Here is a 17,960-nt window from a genome sequence, read left to right on the forward strand (position 1 = left end):
ATTTTGCCACTTCTGCATAGTCCATAAGTTTTTGTATCCATTCTTCTTTTGTCGATTCTTCTTTTTCTTTCAATTTTTGGGCAAATAACTATCTTGCCGTCGTAGTAGCATACATGAATAAATTTCAATGCTCATTGGGTAGCTCTACCCCTATAATTCCCAGAAGAAAAAAGACTACTTAGCAGTAATTTATTTTAACATATATGGAGTTGAAAGCTAACATCTCCTTTAGATAAAGATTTATTATTACACTATTTTGTTCACTACATTTTAAAAAATCTATATCCCACAAAAATCATATCTGAAGCAGTATTGGATAACAAATATTGATTATTAGAAGAGGACTTAAACCTGTGCTTATCTTCCTGTTTTCTTCTAGAAGCACCAATCACTTTAGTAATGAATGCAAAGATAGCCAATGAATCCTCTGTCTCTGAATTTCTACTCCTGGAGTTTTCAGCTGTACGGGAACTGCAGATTCTACACTTCTCTCTGTTCCTGGTATTGTACATGGTAATTGTATTTGGGAATCTTCTCATCATCTCTGCCGTAGCTTTTGACCACCACCTTCACACTCCCATGTACTTCTTTCTGATGAACTTGGCCATACAGGACCTAGGGGCTGTTTCTGTCACCATCCCTAAATCGATGGCCAATTCCCTCATGAATATCAGACACATATCTTACGCTGGATGTATTGCTCAAGTTCTTTCATTTTCCTTTTTCTCATCATCTGATGTTTCCCTTCTTACAGTCATGGCATACGATCGCTATGTTGCCATTTGCCATCCATTACAATATGAAATGGTGATGAACAGGGCAGCCTGCAAACAAATGGTTGCTGGTGTGTGGGTCTCTGGCTTTCTCAATGCAGCCATGCACACTAGTGCAACGTTTGTGACTCCTTTCTGCTCAAACATTGTCAATCAGTTCTTCTGTGAGATTCCACAGTTACTTACACTTGCCTGCTCTAACATATACCTAATGGGAATTGGAGCTATAGTAGTGAGTGTAATACTTATGTCTGGATGTTTTGTCTTCATTGTTGTCACTTATGTACACATCTTTACTGTGGTTCTGAAAGTCCCTTCTGTTGAGGGAAGGAAAAAGGCCTTCTCCACTTGCATACCTCACCTGTTTGTCTTCTCCATATTTTGTTTCACAGGATCTTTTGCTTACCTTAGGCCGCCCTCAAAAATTCCATCTAATGGGGACTTTGCAACAACTGTGATGTATACCATTGTACCACCCATGTTCAATCCAATAATTTACAGCATGAGAAATAAGGAGATTAAAAATGCTGTATCCAAGCTCTTGGGTGTGAAGCACTCTTCTATTAATATCTTTTCCAGACTTATACTGAAACGGTTACACTTCTCTCTGTAGATATAAGCATTGGAATCTGTGGAGATATGACCAGTTACAGCTTCCAAAAACTTTTTGATATGCAGACTCAAAATCTGCCAGGTGTCACAAGGACATCTTGTGTTCCTCCAGCTTAGCTGTACCATTAACAATGTTGCCTCTCTGTTGACATAGCCTGTTAATCATACATTTAGAGAGGGAATGTCTGTCATATAGTGCATGTGTATGCTTTCTGACCCAGTGCATTCATCTGGCAATCAGCTTTTCTGTGGCTTGTCATTTCTTTTTATTTAAAGATAAAGTGGGTTTTCCTACAGAAAGGAGGGGGGGGAACCCACTCACATCCTTGGTTTCTAGCCATGGGAAAAGGAAAAATGTGGATGAGCCCTTGTTTAGGAATTTCAGATGAGAAGGACCTGTTCTGATTGGATTTACGGATGAGCTTTAGATGGCTACCCAATTTGCTTCCCTGAGGCTAAGGAAAAAACCCTACAAGGGGCTGTGAGATTCTTGCTAGGCAGTGACACGAATATCCATTTTAGTTGGAAAAAGTCTATCCTGAGACTAGTGTTTTGACTGGGGTTTAAAAGTTCTGTGTAAAGAGTTTTTGCCTGAAACTATTGTGTCCCACTCAAGTAACATTTCTAAAAATGAAGTGTTGTACCTTAAGAGAGTGACTATTAAGTTGAAATCTTCAATGAATGTAAATCTATAAAATTCTATCTTTGTTCCAGAAGTGCCTCCTCATTACTTTGCACCTTTGGTGGCAGATAAGTGGACACAGGGCATCCTTCCCATAAGAAGAAGACCTGGCTGTTTTTTACCGACAAAGAGTTAAAATGTCTCCAGTGTTGTTACTAGGGAGAGTTGTATCTTTTGGAAAGCCAGGAAATTGGTCGTGTTTCCCACCTCCCATTTTTAGTGAGGGAATCTGACACAGTGGCCACTGACACAATTTCTCAAAATCTTAAAAAACAAAACCGCATACTTTTGGAAAATGTAAGAGTTGAGATCCACACAGAGAAAGTAATTCTACACAGGAAATTGGGGGTCAGCTTCCCAGAACAGATAGAGGTCATCCTATTTGTGATAGTGTATGGGAATACAGAACCATTGCTTGGAGAAAAAACTAGTCATGCTCTGGGATTCATTGAAAGATGACACACAATTTGCCAAACAAAAGACATTCACGTTGAACAGAGGTACCCTTATGTTTTTGGAGGAATGGGCAAAGTGAACGATGTATTGTTGTTGTTGTTTAGTCGTTTAGTCGTGTCCGACTCTTCGTGACCCCATGGACCAGAGCACGCCAGGCACCTCTGTCCTCCACTACCTCCCGCAGTTTGGTCAAACTCATGCTGGTAACCTCGAAAACACTATCCAACCAGAACGATGTATATAACATCTAAATAACATAGCCAAAAAGACCAGTGACACATGTTCCTTGCAAAGTGCCTTTGGACCGCACAAGGCTGGAAGTACTCAAATGTATGGAATCTGTATGAATAAATGAAAAGAACTTTGTGTTTTGTACACATGGCATGCTAACATAGTCTAAAGATTTGAACACAATATTCTGATTATGAATTGTCCATAGTTACCTCCAGAGTAGGCATAGGAACTGCTTTTATAATGGATTTTTTAAACAACAATATGCCCAGGGCAACCAAAGTCAACAGTGATACACATTAAATCTCACATAGATATGGAAACTCTGGAGACAAGTAGGATGTGCTGCAAGCCCTCTCACCAACCCCATAAGCAACCACACACAAATACGATTAGAGGTGCTGGCCCTTGTATTTGAATGTAAAAAAATCCACAAATTTATATTTGGAGACCAATATTAGCAGAAGCAGATGACAAACCCCATGTCTGCATTGCAAATGGTAGTTTCAAGGATACCCTTCCAACTATTTTTATTTCCTGGTGGAATACTATAGTATTTCCTTAGAGTTATTATTATTATTTTACTACTTACTAGATTTAAAAACCAACCTTCATCACAAGCTCTCATGGCAGTTCACAAGATAAACACCTGGGTGAAATTTAGAGCATTGACCAAAACACAGTGGGGGGGGGGGGGAGAAGGAGAAGGAGCGGGAAACACTGAGCCAGTCATACGTCATACAACTCTCAGTACCATGAAAATAAATAAAAACATTATTTAAAAAGAAAGAAAGAAATGAGTCTGAGAAAGTCCAGTTGAAACCAGAAGGTTCCAGACAGACTTATGTAGCAATATTATTATTTTAAATATTAGAAAGTGTGCTGTTTAGAAACTTGAAGTTTTGTTTTGTTTTGTTTTTTACATACTTTGATTATTTGTGTTAGACTCCTGGGGCTAAGTCTTTAGAAACACTGCTTTTATTTTAGGGGAACTCACATATATACACACATACACACACACACACACACAGAGAGAGAGAGGTTATAATTTTCCACTCCATGTTAAAAGCTTCGTTCTGCAAGAGTATACCCATATGTTGAATGTTACAGAACAAAAGGATAGGGTGATTTTCTAAAATACAGATGAAAATGAAGTGAAGAAGAAATTGCATATGGAAATCTACTTTCTATTAAGGAAAAAGAATAAGATATGTTTATAACTTATATGTTTATAACTTTTGTGATACCTGGGTAGTTTTCAGAGGAGTAAACACAGACAATATTTCTATAGTGTATTGTGTAGAATCAGGAAACCTGCTTGTTGCGGTCTCTCCTGGAACTTATTGAGACTCACAAGGAATACCCAGTGATCTGGCTTCCATGACATGCTAAACCAAATTTTATCTTAGGAAGACTGCACAAATGTTGAACCTCATGGAGAGCAGAGTACAGTAGCTTTGCTCCTCCATGATGCTTTTTAGGGTCAGATCAAGCTACACCAAGTTTTGTTTTAGCCTATCATCCAAGCCAAGACTAGTGGTTAGGCTCTCTCCTCACCAGCCATGAATATTAACCATGAAAAAAACTTCATTACCGCTCCAAGTGAGTGAGGAGGGAGCTGAAGAACCTTGTCTTGGCTTAGCATAATGTGGCAGCCAAAATATCTGGGTAAGCGCAAAGCAGCTGTGAGCCTATACATTTTACATGCAAAACAATGTGGTTTGTGTGCAGCATGCATTAAGGTTGAAAACATATAACAAAGATAAAAATAGTTGAAACCTGTGTGATCTTAACCAAGAAGGAGTACTAAACATTAGGCGTAGAATACAGAATGCAGCTGAGTATGAGCCAAGTGTGTGAGTCTTGTGGAACTATTATCCATTACTCTTGCAAAAGACTCACTGAGTGAATGGGGATATCAGGAATCAAGCATTTAACATGTCCATGACCCAAATCTTATGGACATTGGAATTTAATAGAAGAAACTTGATTTTGAATTTGCATCATATAGGCAGCAAGTTATCCCCCTATATTTAAGAGTTACTTCAGTTTTGACCATGAATTAAAATATCAAAATATGTTTTGTAAATATGGGGATTCTCTCTAGGTGCATCTGCCCTCAGCATATTTCCACATACAAAGCAAGTATGGAAATGATGGCAGTAGGACTCCTGTGTTCCTCCTCTAGCAGTGGCAGCATTCAATCAACTTCAAGAACTTGTGAACGCCACAATCTACTAGTTTTGAAACAGTAGTAGTTTTTTTAAAAAATAATGATATCTGTATGGAATTGAAAGCTTAATTCTCATTTGAATAAAAAATAATTGTTTCTCCTTTTTTGTTCACTTCTTTCTTTTACCTTCAACATCCAAATACCCTCCTCCAAAGTAGTAAATATTGCAACTCATTACCAAACTTAAAACCATGGAGAGACCTGGTCTGAACAAAGACATTGGATTCTTATCTCATTATACATGACAAAGCCATTTTTCACCTTCTCACCCCTTGTTTTTTCCTGTAAGACCTATTGCAGTCGTTAAGAGTCGTCAACAGGCTCATCACAGCTATCTGCCAATCACCCATTCCCACCACCCTTCTGAGTAATACCCCTCCCCACCTTCTCACTATATAGAGGGATCTGGCAACTTCTGTTTCAAGTGTATCTGAAGAAGTGTGCATGCACACGAAAGCTCATACCAAGAACTAACTTAGTTGGTCTTTAAGGCGCTACTGGAAGGAAAAAAATTTTTTAGTAAATATTTGTTATCACTAGAGGACTTAAACCAATACATATCTTCCTGTTTTCTTCCAGTGACAGGAAGATTTTTATTAATGAAGGAGAAAATAAGTAATGAATCCTCTGTCTCTGAATTTCTGCTCCTGGAGTTCTCAGCAATACGAGAACTGCAGATTCTACACATCTCTCTGTTCCTGGCATTGTATCTGGCAACTGTATTTGAGAATCTTCTCATCATCTCTGCTGTAGCTTTTGACCACAACCTTCACACTCCCATGTACTTCTTTCTGATGAACTTGGCAATCCAGGACCTAGGGGCTGTTTCAGTCACCATCCCCAAATCCATCGTGAATTCTCTCATGAATACCAGACACATTTCTTACAGTGGATGTGTTGCTCAAGTTCTTTTGTTTCTTTTCTTCTTATCATCTGATATTTTCCTTCTTACAGTCATGGCATATGATCGCTATGTTGCCATTTGCAATCCATTACAATATGAAATGTTGATGAACAAGGCAGCCTGCAAACAAATGGTTGCTGGAGTGTGGGTCGCTGGCCTTCTCTACGCAGTCATGCACACAAGTGCAACTTTTGCAACCCCTTTCTGCTCCAACATTGTCAATCAGTTCTTTTGTGAGATCCCACAGTTACTTACACTTGCCTGCTCAAACCTATACCTAATGGAAACTGGAGCTATAGTGGTGAGTATAATACTTGTGTCTGGATGTTTTGTCTTCATTGTTATCACTTATGTGCACATCTTTACTGCAGTTCTGAAAATCCCTTCTGTTGAGGGAAGGAAAAAGGCCTTCTCCACTTGTATACCCCACCTGGTTGTCTTCTCCATATTCTGTTTCACAGGATCTTTTGCTTACCTTAGGCCTCCCTCTAAGACTCCATCTGATGGGGACTTTGCATTAACTGTGATGTATAGTCTTGTACCACCCATGATCAATCCAATAATCTATAGCATGAGAAATAAGGAGATAAAAAATGCATTATCAAAACTGTTGGGTTTGAGGCAATCTCCTCTGGATATATCTTCCAGGTTTGTTTTGAAAAGGTGTAATTAAAGGGCGCTCCTGGAACACAGTATCTTTTCAAGTTAAATTTTCCTAATAGATTCAGATATGCAAACTCAACATCTGCCTTGTTTCAAAGGCTCATCTTGCTTCAGCTCAGCTCTATCACACTTTTGCTTGTCAGATCTCAGGGCATGTTGACAATACATTTATGTATGTATGTTGAAGTTTATACCCCATTGTTCACTTGCATGATTCTTAAAGTGGCTGAACACATCTCAGCACCCCTTTATCCTCTAAAACATGGATAATAACAGGTCATATTTCCTTTCGGCTCTGACACACCGCAGCAATTTTAACCAAGTATTCACGTTATCAAGGAAGTGATAGCACTCAGATGAAAATATTTTGGGGGCGAGGAGGAATTCACAGATTTACTGGAATGTCACATGCAAACATATCTGAATTAACATCTCAGCAAAAGGTACATGCATCTTGGAGGCAGTCAGAAACACAAACACTGCCCTTGATAGGGAAGTGTCAGAATGCATGGGAAATAATACAACCTCTTTGCAAAAATATATTGCCATCTAAAGGAAGCTCAGGAGAAAACACAAAAGAGAGACACCTCCTCACCCGCCAGTGTAGATTTTTACATCACTCCTGAAACAAGAACAGGGACCAGAGGAATCCACCATTCCATTAGAAACAAATGGAAGTGTGATGGAATAGCAGCATAGATAAGTGTGACTGCAGAGACTTCCAGGTTGGCGCCTCCGGACAATGGCGGAGCTCCTCTGATCAGGAGGAACTTGCTCCGTGGAAAATAGGGTCTGACCGCCACGGCGAAGGCGGAGACCCACAGAAATCACAAGCGGGAGAAGCTTGTGAACCTGGGATTCGGCTGGCACCTTTTGCGCCTCCCCTACTCGCGGGGAAACCCTGTTTTGGGGATCCGGAGCGACGTGGGGTGAGTGGCGCGGTGCTTTGAATCGACTGCTTTTTTCATGGAGTGAAGCCACATTGCTGTTGCTGGAGAGCGCTGACTTTTTCCTGTGGACAATTGGATTTTAAACAACTACCCGTGAGTAGAACAGAAAATTGGATCTTTAAATATCTTAATTTGGTATCGAAGTGGGAAGGTCAAAAACAGAAAGTCCGCCTTCCGCTTTTTGTAAATAGACTGAAGCAAAGACGTTACAAGCTAAAGTCTTTGAAAGCTTTTGACAAAGGATTAAATCCCCATTGGTTAAGAACACAAAACCCCGGACTTCCGGGTTGGCGCCATCGTCTAATGGCGGATTCCCTCCGAGCTCCGGAGGGAATCTGCTCAACAGGGGTCGGGTCCTGCCGCGGCGGCGACGCGGGGACCCTTAGAAACCACAGGCGCTGAAGCCTGTGGACCTGGTGACTCGGTGGGCACCATTTGCGCCCCCCCGACCCGCAAAGAAGCCTTTTTAAAGGCTTCAGAACGGTGGACGGGAGTGGCGTGGTGCTGAGAGTTCGACTGCTTCCCCTGCTGAGTGAAGCTGCATGCCATGGATGGAGAGCGCTAACTTCTTCCTTTGAACATTTGGATCAAAAGTAACGACCCGTGAGTAACACGGTAATTGGACTTAAAAGGGAAATTTATTTCTGGGAATTCGGCACGATCGGGCAAGGTGTTTAAAAGGAAGTCAGCCTACCCGCCTTGTAAACATCGTAAAGCAAGGATTTTATTACTAAGGTTGTGAGAATGCCTTTCTTTTTGTGGAAAAGAGCAATTAACTTTATATTGGGCCAATTTAAGTGACTGTGCTGGAGGATAAGAGCTAACATTGAGAACGGAATTCACCCCTCCCCCAAAACCCGGGAGCGATCGGGGAGAGAGCCTGCGGAAGAGGTTTATAGATTTTGACAGCTGTCAAACTAGCTGTCAAAGTTGGGAAAAAATAGGAGAACTGTGTCTCTGCTGTCTTTGCTGGTTACATTTGATACGATTTGGTAACAAATTGTTAAAAATAAAGAAGAAAAAGTTAATTTGTCATTAAGTAACTAGAATCCCTCTAGAGGGGGTTCAGGACATTACAAAAATGGCTGTAAGTGGAAAAATACTGGCTGAACTGGAAAAGACCTTCCGTCTCTTGGGAAAACTACAGGAGCAGACAAATGTTTTGACTATGAATGTAATAACAATGAAGGGAACAGTAAATAAAATTGCTGAACCTGGAAAGGATATGATTCAAGCTCCTGCAGATGAACAGGGAAGTGTTGTTGCTGATCCAAAAATCCTTACAGCCAAACAGGAGAAAGAATCTGAGTCATTTGAGGTGCCGTTTAAAGAGGAACATGAGAAAGAAGGAGGCGCTGTGATGCTGCAGACTAAAGAGAGCCAGAGGCCTGTTAAGTTGGAAATAATGGAAAATAAGAACATGACGATGAAAGTTTGGTTGGAAGTGAAGAATGGAAATTGGAGAGATCTCCTCTTATGGGGATCTGAAGACATATGGAAATAAATATGGCCAATGTAGAATTTGGAGCCTTTGGGACATTTGGATTTATGAGAAGTAAGAAACAAGATTTTGGCTCCATTGTTAAATATGGAGGTCTGGCTGGAAGAAATATGGACCTTATTGGAACAGAGCCTCTTCGAGATTCGGAATTTAAAATAAAGGACTATCAAGAAAACCGGCAGAGAGAAATTGAGAGAGGGTTAAGTGCCTCGGATGTGAGATCGCCAGGCTGATTTCGGATGGACTGATGGACTTTGGTTGGGGATCGAAACCGGGAAAGGGGGTGGTAGGGCTTCGGGAATCCAAAGGGTGTAAAAATATAATTCTGTTTTAATTAAGTTGGTTTTTGCCACTAACATAAAAATGGGGATTTCGGGGAGAGATTTGGGGCCGACCTTAGTAAAAGATTGTTAAGAATAAGTGTTGGTGTATAAAGACTGAGATTTTTAAGTTAAAATAGGTTAATTAAATTGATGGGGGAATTTAGGAAAAGTATTTTAAGAATAAGTTTTGAAATATAAAGATTGAGGTTTAGAAGTTAAAATTGATTAAGTAAATTGAATTAGAGTGGGGGGGATAAAAATTGCTGAGCTAAAAATTGGAATTGGAATACAAGAAGGGCAGGTGTGGGGAAGTCAAGGAAATTGGGTATGGAATGTAATTAAGGTAAATTTTTTCAACTGTTGTTTTTTCTTCTTCTTTTCTTTTTTTCTTTCTTTTTTTTCTTTTCTGTTTTTCTTTTATACTTTTTTTTGAAATTTTATAAACATAATTTTTTTTTAAAAAAAGAACACAAAACCCCACTTGGAAGCAGGTTTCAAACCTAGTAAGCCTGCAGGAGAGAGGGGGAAATTAAACTACCACAGCTCTGAACCTGGGAACGGGCTGCCAGGTGACGTTCGGGAAATGCTTGCTGACAGAACGGATTTGACAGTTAGTTAATATAAGAGTAAGATACTGTTTCCATTGTCCTCTTCTGCATTTAAAATGGAGGAAAAAGTGACTGAAAATCGAAACTAAGTTTATTGTTTGAGCTGTGCTTGAAAGAACTGATACAAGTGGAGACTGTTTCCCTCTAGAGGGAGTTTTTGAAACTGTTACAGGAGAGTAACTGGGGAGGTCTCCAGCTGCAAGATAAAGATTCTGAGAACCAGAGATTGACCTTGGACTATTCAAAATGTTGATAGGAGAAGCTGTTGTGACTGCATTATGGAAGACAAACTATTTGCTGGAAGAGCTACATAAAAAGACGGATGACATGAGGGTTGAAGTGAATAATTTGAGACAAAAAGCGAGCACCAACCTGGCACAGGATCCTACTTTGGCAGAACAAATGGTGGAGGAAAAGGAGAAAGTTGTTGTTCTCGAACCTAAAATAGCACAAGTGGGATCTTCAGTTTCACATAAGCAAGTGGAGGACTATAAATTGAGGCCTTTTATGATTGAAGTTAGAAAAAACCAGATTTTGAAGACTGGATCCCGGCTTGGACTGAAGAAGGAAAGTTGGAAAGATCCCTCTACCCAGGGATTAATTGGCTTTTGGGACATGGATTTGGATTTGGAGGAGATCGAAGGTTTGGGGGCCTTTGGATTTGGAGGAATGTCGAAGTACATCCTGAAATACTGTATAAACCCTAGCTTCAATTATGGGAATTCGGCTGAAATGTCCAGAAGGAATAAAAGTAATGCTAGGATGGAGTTCCCACGAGATTTGCTCTTTAGCATTAAAGAATATGAAGAAGATCTGCAGAAGGGGCCTGGAAATGATTTAAGAGCCTCGGACATAAGAACTCCAGATGGATGGACTATATGGAATTGACGGAAAGGACTGGCAGAATCCGAAACCAGGGAGAGGAGTTGATGGAAGAAGATTAGAAAATCTAAAGTTTGTTTATTGCAAAATTAATGAGTGATAGAAAAATGGTGGATTGATATTTTATGGATTTAGCAGAAATGTTATACGGAGCTAAGCATATATAAGTATTTTAGCTTTAATGTTAACATAAGGTTAAAAAATAAAATAAAATATGTTATTTACAATTTGACAGAGAATAGAGAAAGATGGAAAGGATTTGCTGAAATAACTAGTAGAAGTGGAATACAAAAAGGGAGGTGAGAGGAGGTCGAAGAAACAAGGGAATGAAAGAAATGTTTCAGCTTGATGGTTTGTGCTTTGTGTTGTTTATATATTGTATTGTTTATGTATTGTATTGTTCTTATTGTATTGTTCTTATGTATTGTCATGGGACCTAGACAGCTCTGGTTGCCCTAACAGATGATCTTCGTAGACAGCTGGATCGAGGCGGGTCGGGGCTGCTGATTCTTCTAGATCTGTCAGCAGCTTTCGACATGGTCGATCATGAACTTCTGGACCACCGCCTTGCCGACGTGGGGATCCAGGGCACAGTCCTTCAATGGCTGTGCTCGTTTCTCTCTGGTCGGGGACAGAGGGTGGCGCTTGGGGGGGAATTGTCATCGCGCCACTCCTTGGTGTGTGGAGTACCTCAGGGTGCGATACTCTCCCCAATGCTTTTCAACATCTTTATGCGCCCCCCTCGCCCAGCTGGTTCGGAGTTTTGGGCTGGGTTGCCATCAGTATGCCGATGACACCCAACTCTATCTGTTGATGGATGGCCATCCTGACTCGGCCCCAGACACACTGACCAGATGTTTGGAAGCTGTGGCTGGATGGTTACGTGGGAGCCGGTTGAAGCTAAATCCTTCAAAGACAGAGGTCCTGTTGCTAGGACAGGGCGATATGGGATTGGGGGGGCAACTCCCATCTCTTGCGGGGGCGCAATTAGTGCCAGCACCGTCCGTTAAGAGTTTGGGTGTAATCTTCGACACCTCCCTTTCCATGGAGGCGCAGATTGCAGCTATAACAAAGGCGGCATTTTTCCATCTCCCCCAAGCTAAGCAGTTGGCTCCTTACCTCTCTCGCCCTGACCTAGCCACTGTGATCCACGCGACGGTCACCTCCAGACTGGATTATTGTAACTCGCTCTACGTGGGGCTGCCCTTGAGACTGACCCAGAAACTCCAGCGGGTGCAGAATGCTGCAGCGAGACTCCTTACAAGGTCTTCGCTGCGAGATCAACTCACCCGGTGCTATACCAGCTGCACTGGCTCCCGGTGGAGTACAGGATCAGGTTTAAGGTGCTGGTTTTAACCTTTAAAGCCCTATACGGCCTAGGACCCTCGTACCTATGGGACCGCCTCTCCTGGTATGCCCCACAGAGAAACTTACGGTCTTCAAATAAAAACATCTTGAAGGTCCCAGGCCACAGAGAAGTTAGGCTGGCCTCAACTAGAGCCAGGGCTTTTTCGGCTGTGGCTCCGATCTGGTGGAACACTCTGTCACAAGAGACTAGGGCCCTGCGGGACTTGACATCTTTCCGCAGGGCCTGCAAGACAGAGCTGTTCCACCAGGCCTTTGGCCAGGGCACAGCCTGACTCCCTCCCTCGGCAATCTTCGCGGAGCTCGGGCCCAATGGTTGCCAGTGGCTTAAATTTATTAATTTTATAATGAATGATTTTAGAGTGTTGTTTATGCTGTACTTTTGTACTGTTTTATTGTTGTTAGCCGCCCTGAGCCCGGCTTCGGCTGGGGAGGGCGGGATATAAATAAAAATTTATTATTATTATTATTATTATTATTATTATTATTATTATTATTATTATGTATTGTTTCTTTCTCTCTTTTTTTGCTTTTCTTTTTTGTCTTTTTTCCTGTTAAAAGTAATAAATATTATTTCAAAAAAAAAAAAAAGGATAAATGTGACTGCAATGGACAGATCTTGAGTCAGCAGCAGTCTGAGTTTGTTAGAACATCAACCAATCTGGAAGAACTGGTGAGTAAAAAAATACAGAACTTTGCTGTCAAACAAATTGGGATTGTATGCCAGTTAGATAGGCACTGTTTGTCATTTAGACAGCAACCTGGAGAGAGAAGGACCTATTCTGATTCGTATTAGGAACTACTGTAGCTAAACATGGATAACCAATTTGATTCCTTGAAGGGGAATTAAAAATCTTAGAAGGGGTTGTAAGATAGTTGCTAGGGCAGTGAAACAAATGCCCATTGTAAGTGGAAATAGTCTATCCTGAGAAGAAGTTTGAAGGAAAGTGCTGACTGGGGTTTTAAAGTTCAGTGTAAAGAGTGTCTGCCTGAAACGACATGCTGTGCCTTACATGAATACGCATGTATAAAATGAAGTGTTGTACCTTTGAAGAGTAACCATAAAGCTGGAACCCACATGTAAGTGTAAGGAAACTGAAGTCTCCAGTGTTGTTAATAAGGAGAGCTGTATCTTTTAAACAGAAAATTGCTCATGCTTTCCAGTTCCCATTTTCAGTTTAGAGAGTCTGACACAGTGATCACTGACACAAAGTATCAGAATCTTAAACAACAAAACAAAAACCTAGTCCTTTTAGAAACAAGATATTAGACCGTAGTTTTACACTGGAGAAGTAATTCCACACAGAGAATGTTGGCATAATTGCGTTCCACCTTAAGAACAGACGTGTGGAATTGTTGTATGTCACATGCCTGTTTACACTCCAACACAGCTTGCTGGGAACTTTCGTTTTGTGTATAGCTATTGCTTATGCTGCTTGCTTTGGACATGAAGGGGATCAGACATGTTTTTCTTTTGTCCTGATGTATGCTGAATAAACTGCTTGTAAATATGCTCACACATACTTCTGTTGCGTAGCGTTATCTCTGCTGATTAGAGCATGCCCTAACTTTTGAAGTTTCGGTCGCTGAATCATGTGGCACCAAGGACGGGAGTTTGTCCGGTACACCAGCTGGTGGGATGGAGCCAGCTGGGGGCCTGCCAATTGCCCCCGCTTCCTTGGTTGTATGCCAACGGAGAATTGAGGGTCAGCTACCAAGATCAGATGGAGAGCATCCCATTTACAATATTATGTGAATACAGAACTTTTGCTAGGACTAAAAACTTTTCATGCACTGGGATTTATTGAAAGATGGCACACAATAAGCCACACAAAAGACTTCATATTGAACAGAGGTATCCTTATTTCTTTTAAGGAATAGGCAAGGTGAACATTGTATTTAAATGGAAAATACCAATACACATAAAGAGCTTGTGCTTATGCACATATTTCATATTAAATCTGCCTCCAAGGTGCACCACAAGACTTTCTGGTGCCTTGTGGCAGTCAGTTGGTAGTTAACTACTCCTCATCTAGTGGCATGTATCAGCAGAGTCTTCACAAATTTCCTGCTCCCATCAGAACAGCTTCTTCCAGAGTCCGCAGTTAATGGAAAATCTTCTTTCCCACACAGTTCAAAGTACCAAAGTGTTTATTGTCTCCAGACACAAGAGGAACTTAAACACTACTATGTGTACAGTTCTTCTGGACCTTGAAGCAAAGATATATATGTATAGAGATCTGCTAACACTATCACCATGCTAGCTAATACTGCTTTGTAAAACCTACAACCTCTTCCCCTTTCTCTCACAGATTCAGGCCCTGACACGCAAGCAGGACAGCAACAGAAAGTGCACAACAAAACCATAATGAAAGCAAATCCCTGGAGATTATTATACCTTTGTCTATGTGTAGACATAAATCCTGAATCTCAGAACATTCAGACATGGTGGATGGGCACCTTAAGACATGAGCCCAAGCACTCTGTAATTTAACCTATTGTTCATACTACACCAACAAGACAGTGTATCACATTTTTAAAGGAATTGATAGCAGTAAGATATATATGAAATCCTTGCTTGTGGTAGTATTATCATAGAACCTGATGAATGACTACAGCAAGTTTTTGAATATGTTCAGGTCACAAATAGAAAAAGAGGTGCTGAATGTAAAACAATTCACACCTTTCTGTATGGGAGACCAATATAAGCAGGACAAACCACAAACCCTTAGTCACCATTGCAAGCAAGGGCCTCAAGAACACTCCAAGTATTTTTTCTCTCCAGGTGAAATCTATGGTATTTCCTTAGAGTTTACACCTGGTTGAAATTTAGTGGTGGCTCTTGCATTGCCCAGAGCTTTTAGCACAGTGAGATAAGCAGTGAGACTGACTGTGAGGTGGTATGTGTGAACTGATAGTTTAAAAATTGTTAGTCCCTACAAGTGCATGCACTGAACTGAGATAGGGCAAAATAATACTCTTCAGATGGTTATATATGCCCCTTGCAAGCTAGTGCCTCTAGCCCCAACTGTTCCTCCATTAGAAATTTCACTGCATGCTACTGAACTAGCGGGGTGGCAGAAAGCAAAGTAAAAATTACAAAGCATTTACGGAAAAACCCTTAGACTGAAAACAGACCTTTATTTCACATTACAAAATGACTGGGCCACATAACTAGATAAACGAAGATCCCCTGCTAAGCTCTAGTTTAATAGAAAACTCAGGCCCAGACTGCAACATGCAGAACACATTAACTCTGACTTAACACAAGGTGTTCAGTCTCAGATACAAAAGAGACAGAGACAAAAATGTATGATGGCACAGGGTTATGAACATACATCCCACTACAACCAAAGGTGACGGTCAAAAGGTATGATGGTATCATAGAGACATGTAGAGCCAGGGCTTTTTCGGCTGTGGCTCCAATCTGGTGCAATGCTCTGTCACAAGAGACTGGGGCCCTGCAGGACTTGACATCTTTCTGCAGGGCCTGCAAGACAGAGCTGTTCCACCAGGCCTTTGGTCAGGGCACAGCCTGACTCCCTCCTTTGGCAATCTTCACAGAACTTTAGCCTAATGGTTGCCATCAATTTGATTTGAATTAATTTTATAATGAAATGATTTTAGAATGTTGTACTATTTTATTGTTGTTAGCCGCCCTGAGCCTGGCTTTGGCTGGGGAGGGCGGGATATAAATAATTTTTTTAAATTATTATTATTATTAGGGCTCTTAACAGAAAGTAACTCCCAGGTCATATCAAATACAGACCTCGAATTGTCAAGTATTCAAATGCCACAGAAAGTATCTAGTTCAGATATCATAAAAGGGAGGAAAGAATAGCAGAAGTAGGAAGAACACAGTGGGGGGGGATGCTGAGCTGGTCATATCTCACACAAGTATTTTAAATATTATATAGTAAGTTGTTTTGAAACAGGGTGGTTTAGTTGCATATCTTCAGTATTTGTCTTAGACCCATGGGGCAAAGTCTTAAAAAAAACCCATGGTTGTTTCGTGTGGGACTCTTGAGTCCAAGCATCCAGGAAAACAATTGCTATTTTGTTTGGGGCTCTTGAGACCAAGCTCCCAAGAACATAAATATAATAATGGTACTAATTTTTCACCCCATGGTAAAATCATCATTCTGCAAGTATATACAAACATTTTCACTGTCTCAGAAAAAAAGGACGGAGAGATTTTTAAAAAAGATCCACGAGTGGCTAGAAGAATACAGGACATCTTAAAGTGATGAAGAAATTGCATCTGGAAATCTATTTTTTATAAAGAAAAATAGTAAGATGCTTAATTTTATAACATTAGTTATACCTGGATAGCTTTCGGAGAACAAAATGCAGACAATGCTACTATAGTCTATTGTGTAGCATGGGAAATAGTGCTTGTTTTAGGTTTTTCCGGAAACCTGACATAGACTGCACATAGAAAAACCAGTGACCTGGTTTCCATGACAAGCTAAGCCAAATTTCTTGCTGCTGTAGTCACATACATGAATAAATTTCTATACTGTTTGGGTAGTTCTGCCCCTATAATTCCCAGAAGAAAAAGCACTACTTAGCAGTAGTTTATCTTAGGACAATGTTGCAGTATCAATATGGAGCTGAAAGCTAAGTTCTCCTTCAGATGAAGATTTATTATTACACTATTTTGTTCACTTCTTTCTTTTAAATCTATTTCCCACAAAAACCACATCCAAAGCAGTATTGGTTACCAAATATAAGTTATCAGAAGAGGACTTAAACCTATACTTATCTTCCTGTTTTCTTCTAGAAGCACCAATCATTTTAGTAATGAATGCAAAGATAGCCAATGAATCTGTCTCTGAATTTCTACTCCTGGAGTTTTCAGCTGTACGGGAACTGCAGATTCTACACTTCTCTCTGTTCCTGGTATTGTACATGGTAATTGTATTTGGGAATCTTCTCATCATCTCTGCCATAGCTTTTGACCACCATCTTCACACTCCCATGTACTTCTTTCTGATGAACTTGGCCATACAGGACAAGGGGCTGTTTCTGTCACCATCCCCAAATCCATGGCCAATTCTCTCATGAATATCAGACACATTTCTTATGCTGGATGCATTTCTCAAGTGCTTTCATTCTTTTTCTTTGTATCATGTGATATTGCCCTTCTTATGGTCATGGCATATGATCGCTATGTTGCCATTTGCAATCCATTACAATATGAAATGGTGATGAACAGGGCAGTCTGCAAAAAGATGGTTGCTGGTGTGTGGGTTGCTGGAATTCTTAATGCAGTCATGCACACGAGTGCAACTTTTGCAACCCCTTTCTGCTCAAACATTGTCAATCAATTCTTCTGTGAGGTCCCACAGTTACTTACACTTGCCTGCTCTAATCTATACCTAGCAGAAATTGGAGCTTTAGTAGTGAGTATAACATTTGTGTTTGGATGTTTTGTCTACATTGTTGTCAGTTACGTGCACATCTTCACTGCAGTTCTGAAAATCCCTTCTGTTCAGGGAAGGAAAAAGGCCTTCTCCACTTGTATACCCCACCTGGTTGTCTTCTCCGTTTTTTGTTTCACAGGATGTTTTGCTTACCTTAGGCCTCCCTCTAAAACTCCATCTGACCTGGACTTTGCATTAACTGTGATGTATAGTCTTGTACCACCCATGTTCAATCCAATAATCTATAGCATGAGAAATAAGGAGATAAAAAATGCTTTATCAAAACTGTTGAGTTTGAGGCAATCTCCTCTGGATATATCTTCCAGGTTTGTTTTGAAGAGGTATAATTAA

The 17,960-nt window shown here is 40.6% G+C and overlaps 2 protein-coding genes and 1 pseudogene across 2 annotated transcripts; all 3 read left to right on the forward strand.

Annotated features, from left to right (window-relative positions):
• Positions 1-399: 399 nt before the first annotated feature.
• On the forward strand, positions 400-1,386 carry LOC128398707 (olfactory receptor 14A16-like). The gene has a single exon (XM_053359959.1). It carries the CDS (start codon positions 400-402, stop codon positions 1,384-1,386), a length of 987 nt encoding a protein of 328 aa, XP_053215934.1.
• Positions 1,387-5,586: 4,200 nt separating this feature from the next.
• On the forward strand, positions 5,587-6,564 carry LOC128398708 (olfactory receptor 14A16-like). The gene has a single exon (XM_053359960.1). It carries the CDS (start codon positions 5,587-5,589, stop codon positions 6,562-6,564), a length of 978 nt encoding a protein of 325 aa, XP_053215935.1.
• A 3,987-nt stretch (positions 6,565-10,551) lies between these two features.
• On the forward strand, positions 10,552-17,960 carry LOC128398709 (olfactory receptor 14A16-like; annotated as a pseudogene).

The sequence above is a fragment of the Podarcis raffonei genome, chromosome 13, assembly GCF_027172205.1.
Source record: "Podarcis raffonei isolate rPodRaf1 chromosome 13, rPodRaf1.pri, whole genome shotgun sequence".
Classification (NCBI taxonomy): Eukaryota; Metazoa; Chordata; class Lepidosauria; order Squamata; family Lacertidae; genus Podarcis; species Podarcis raffonei.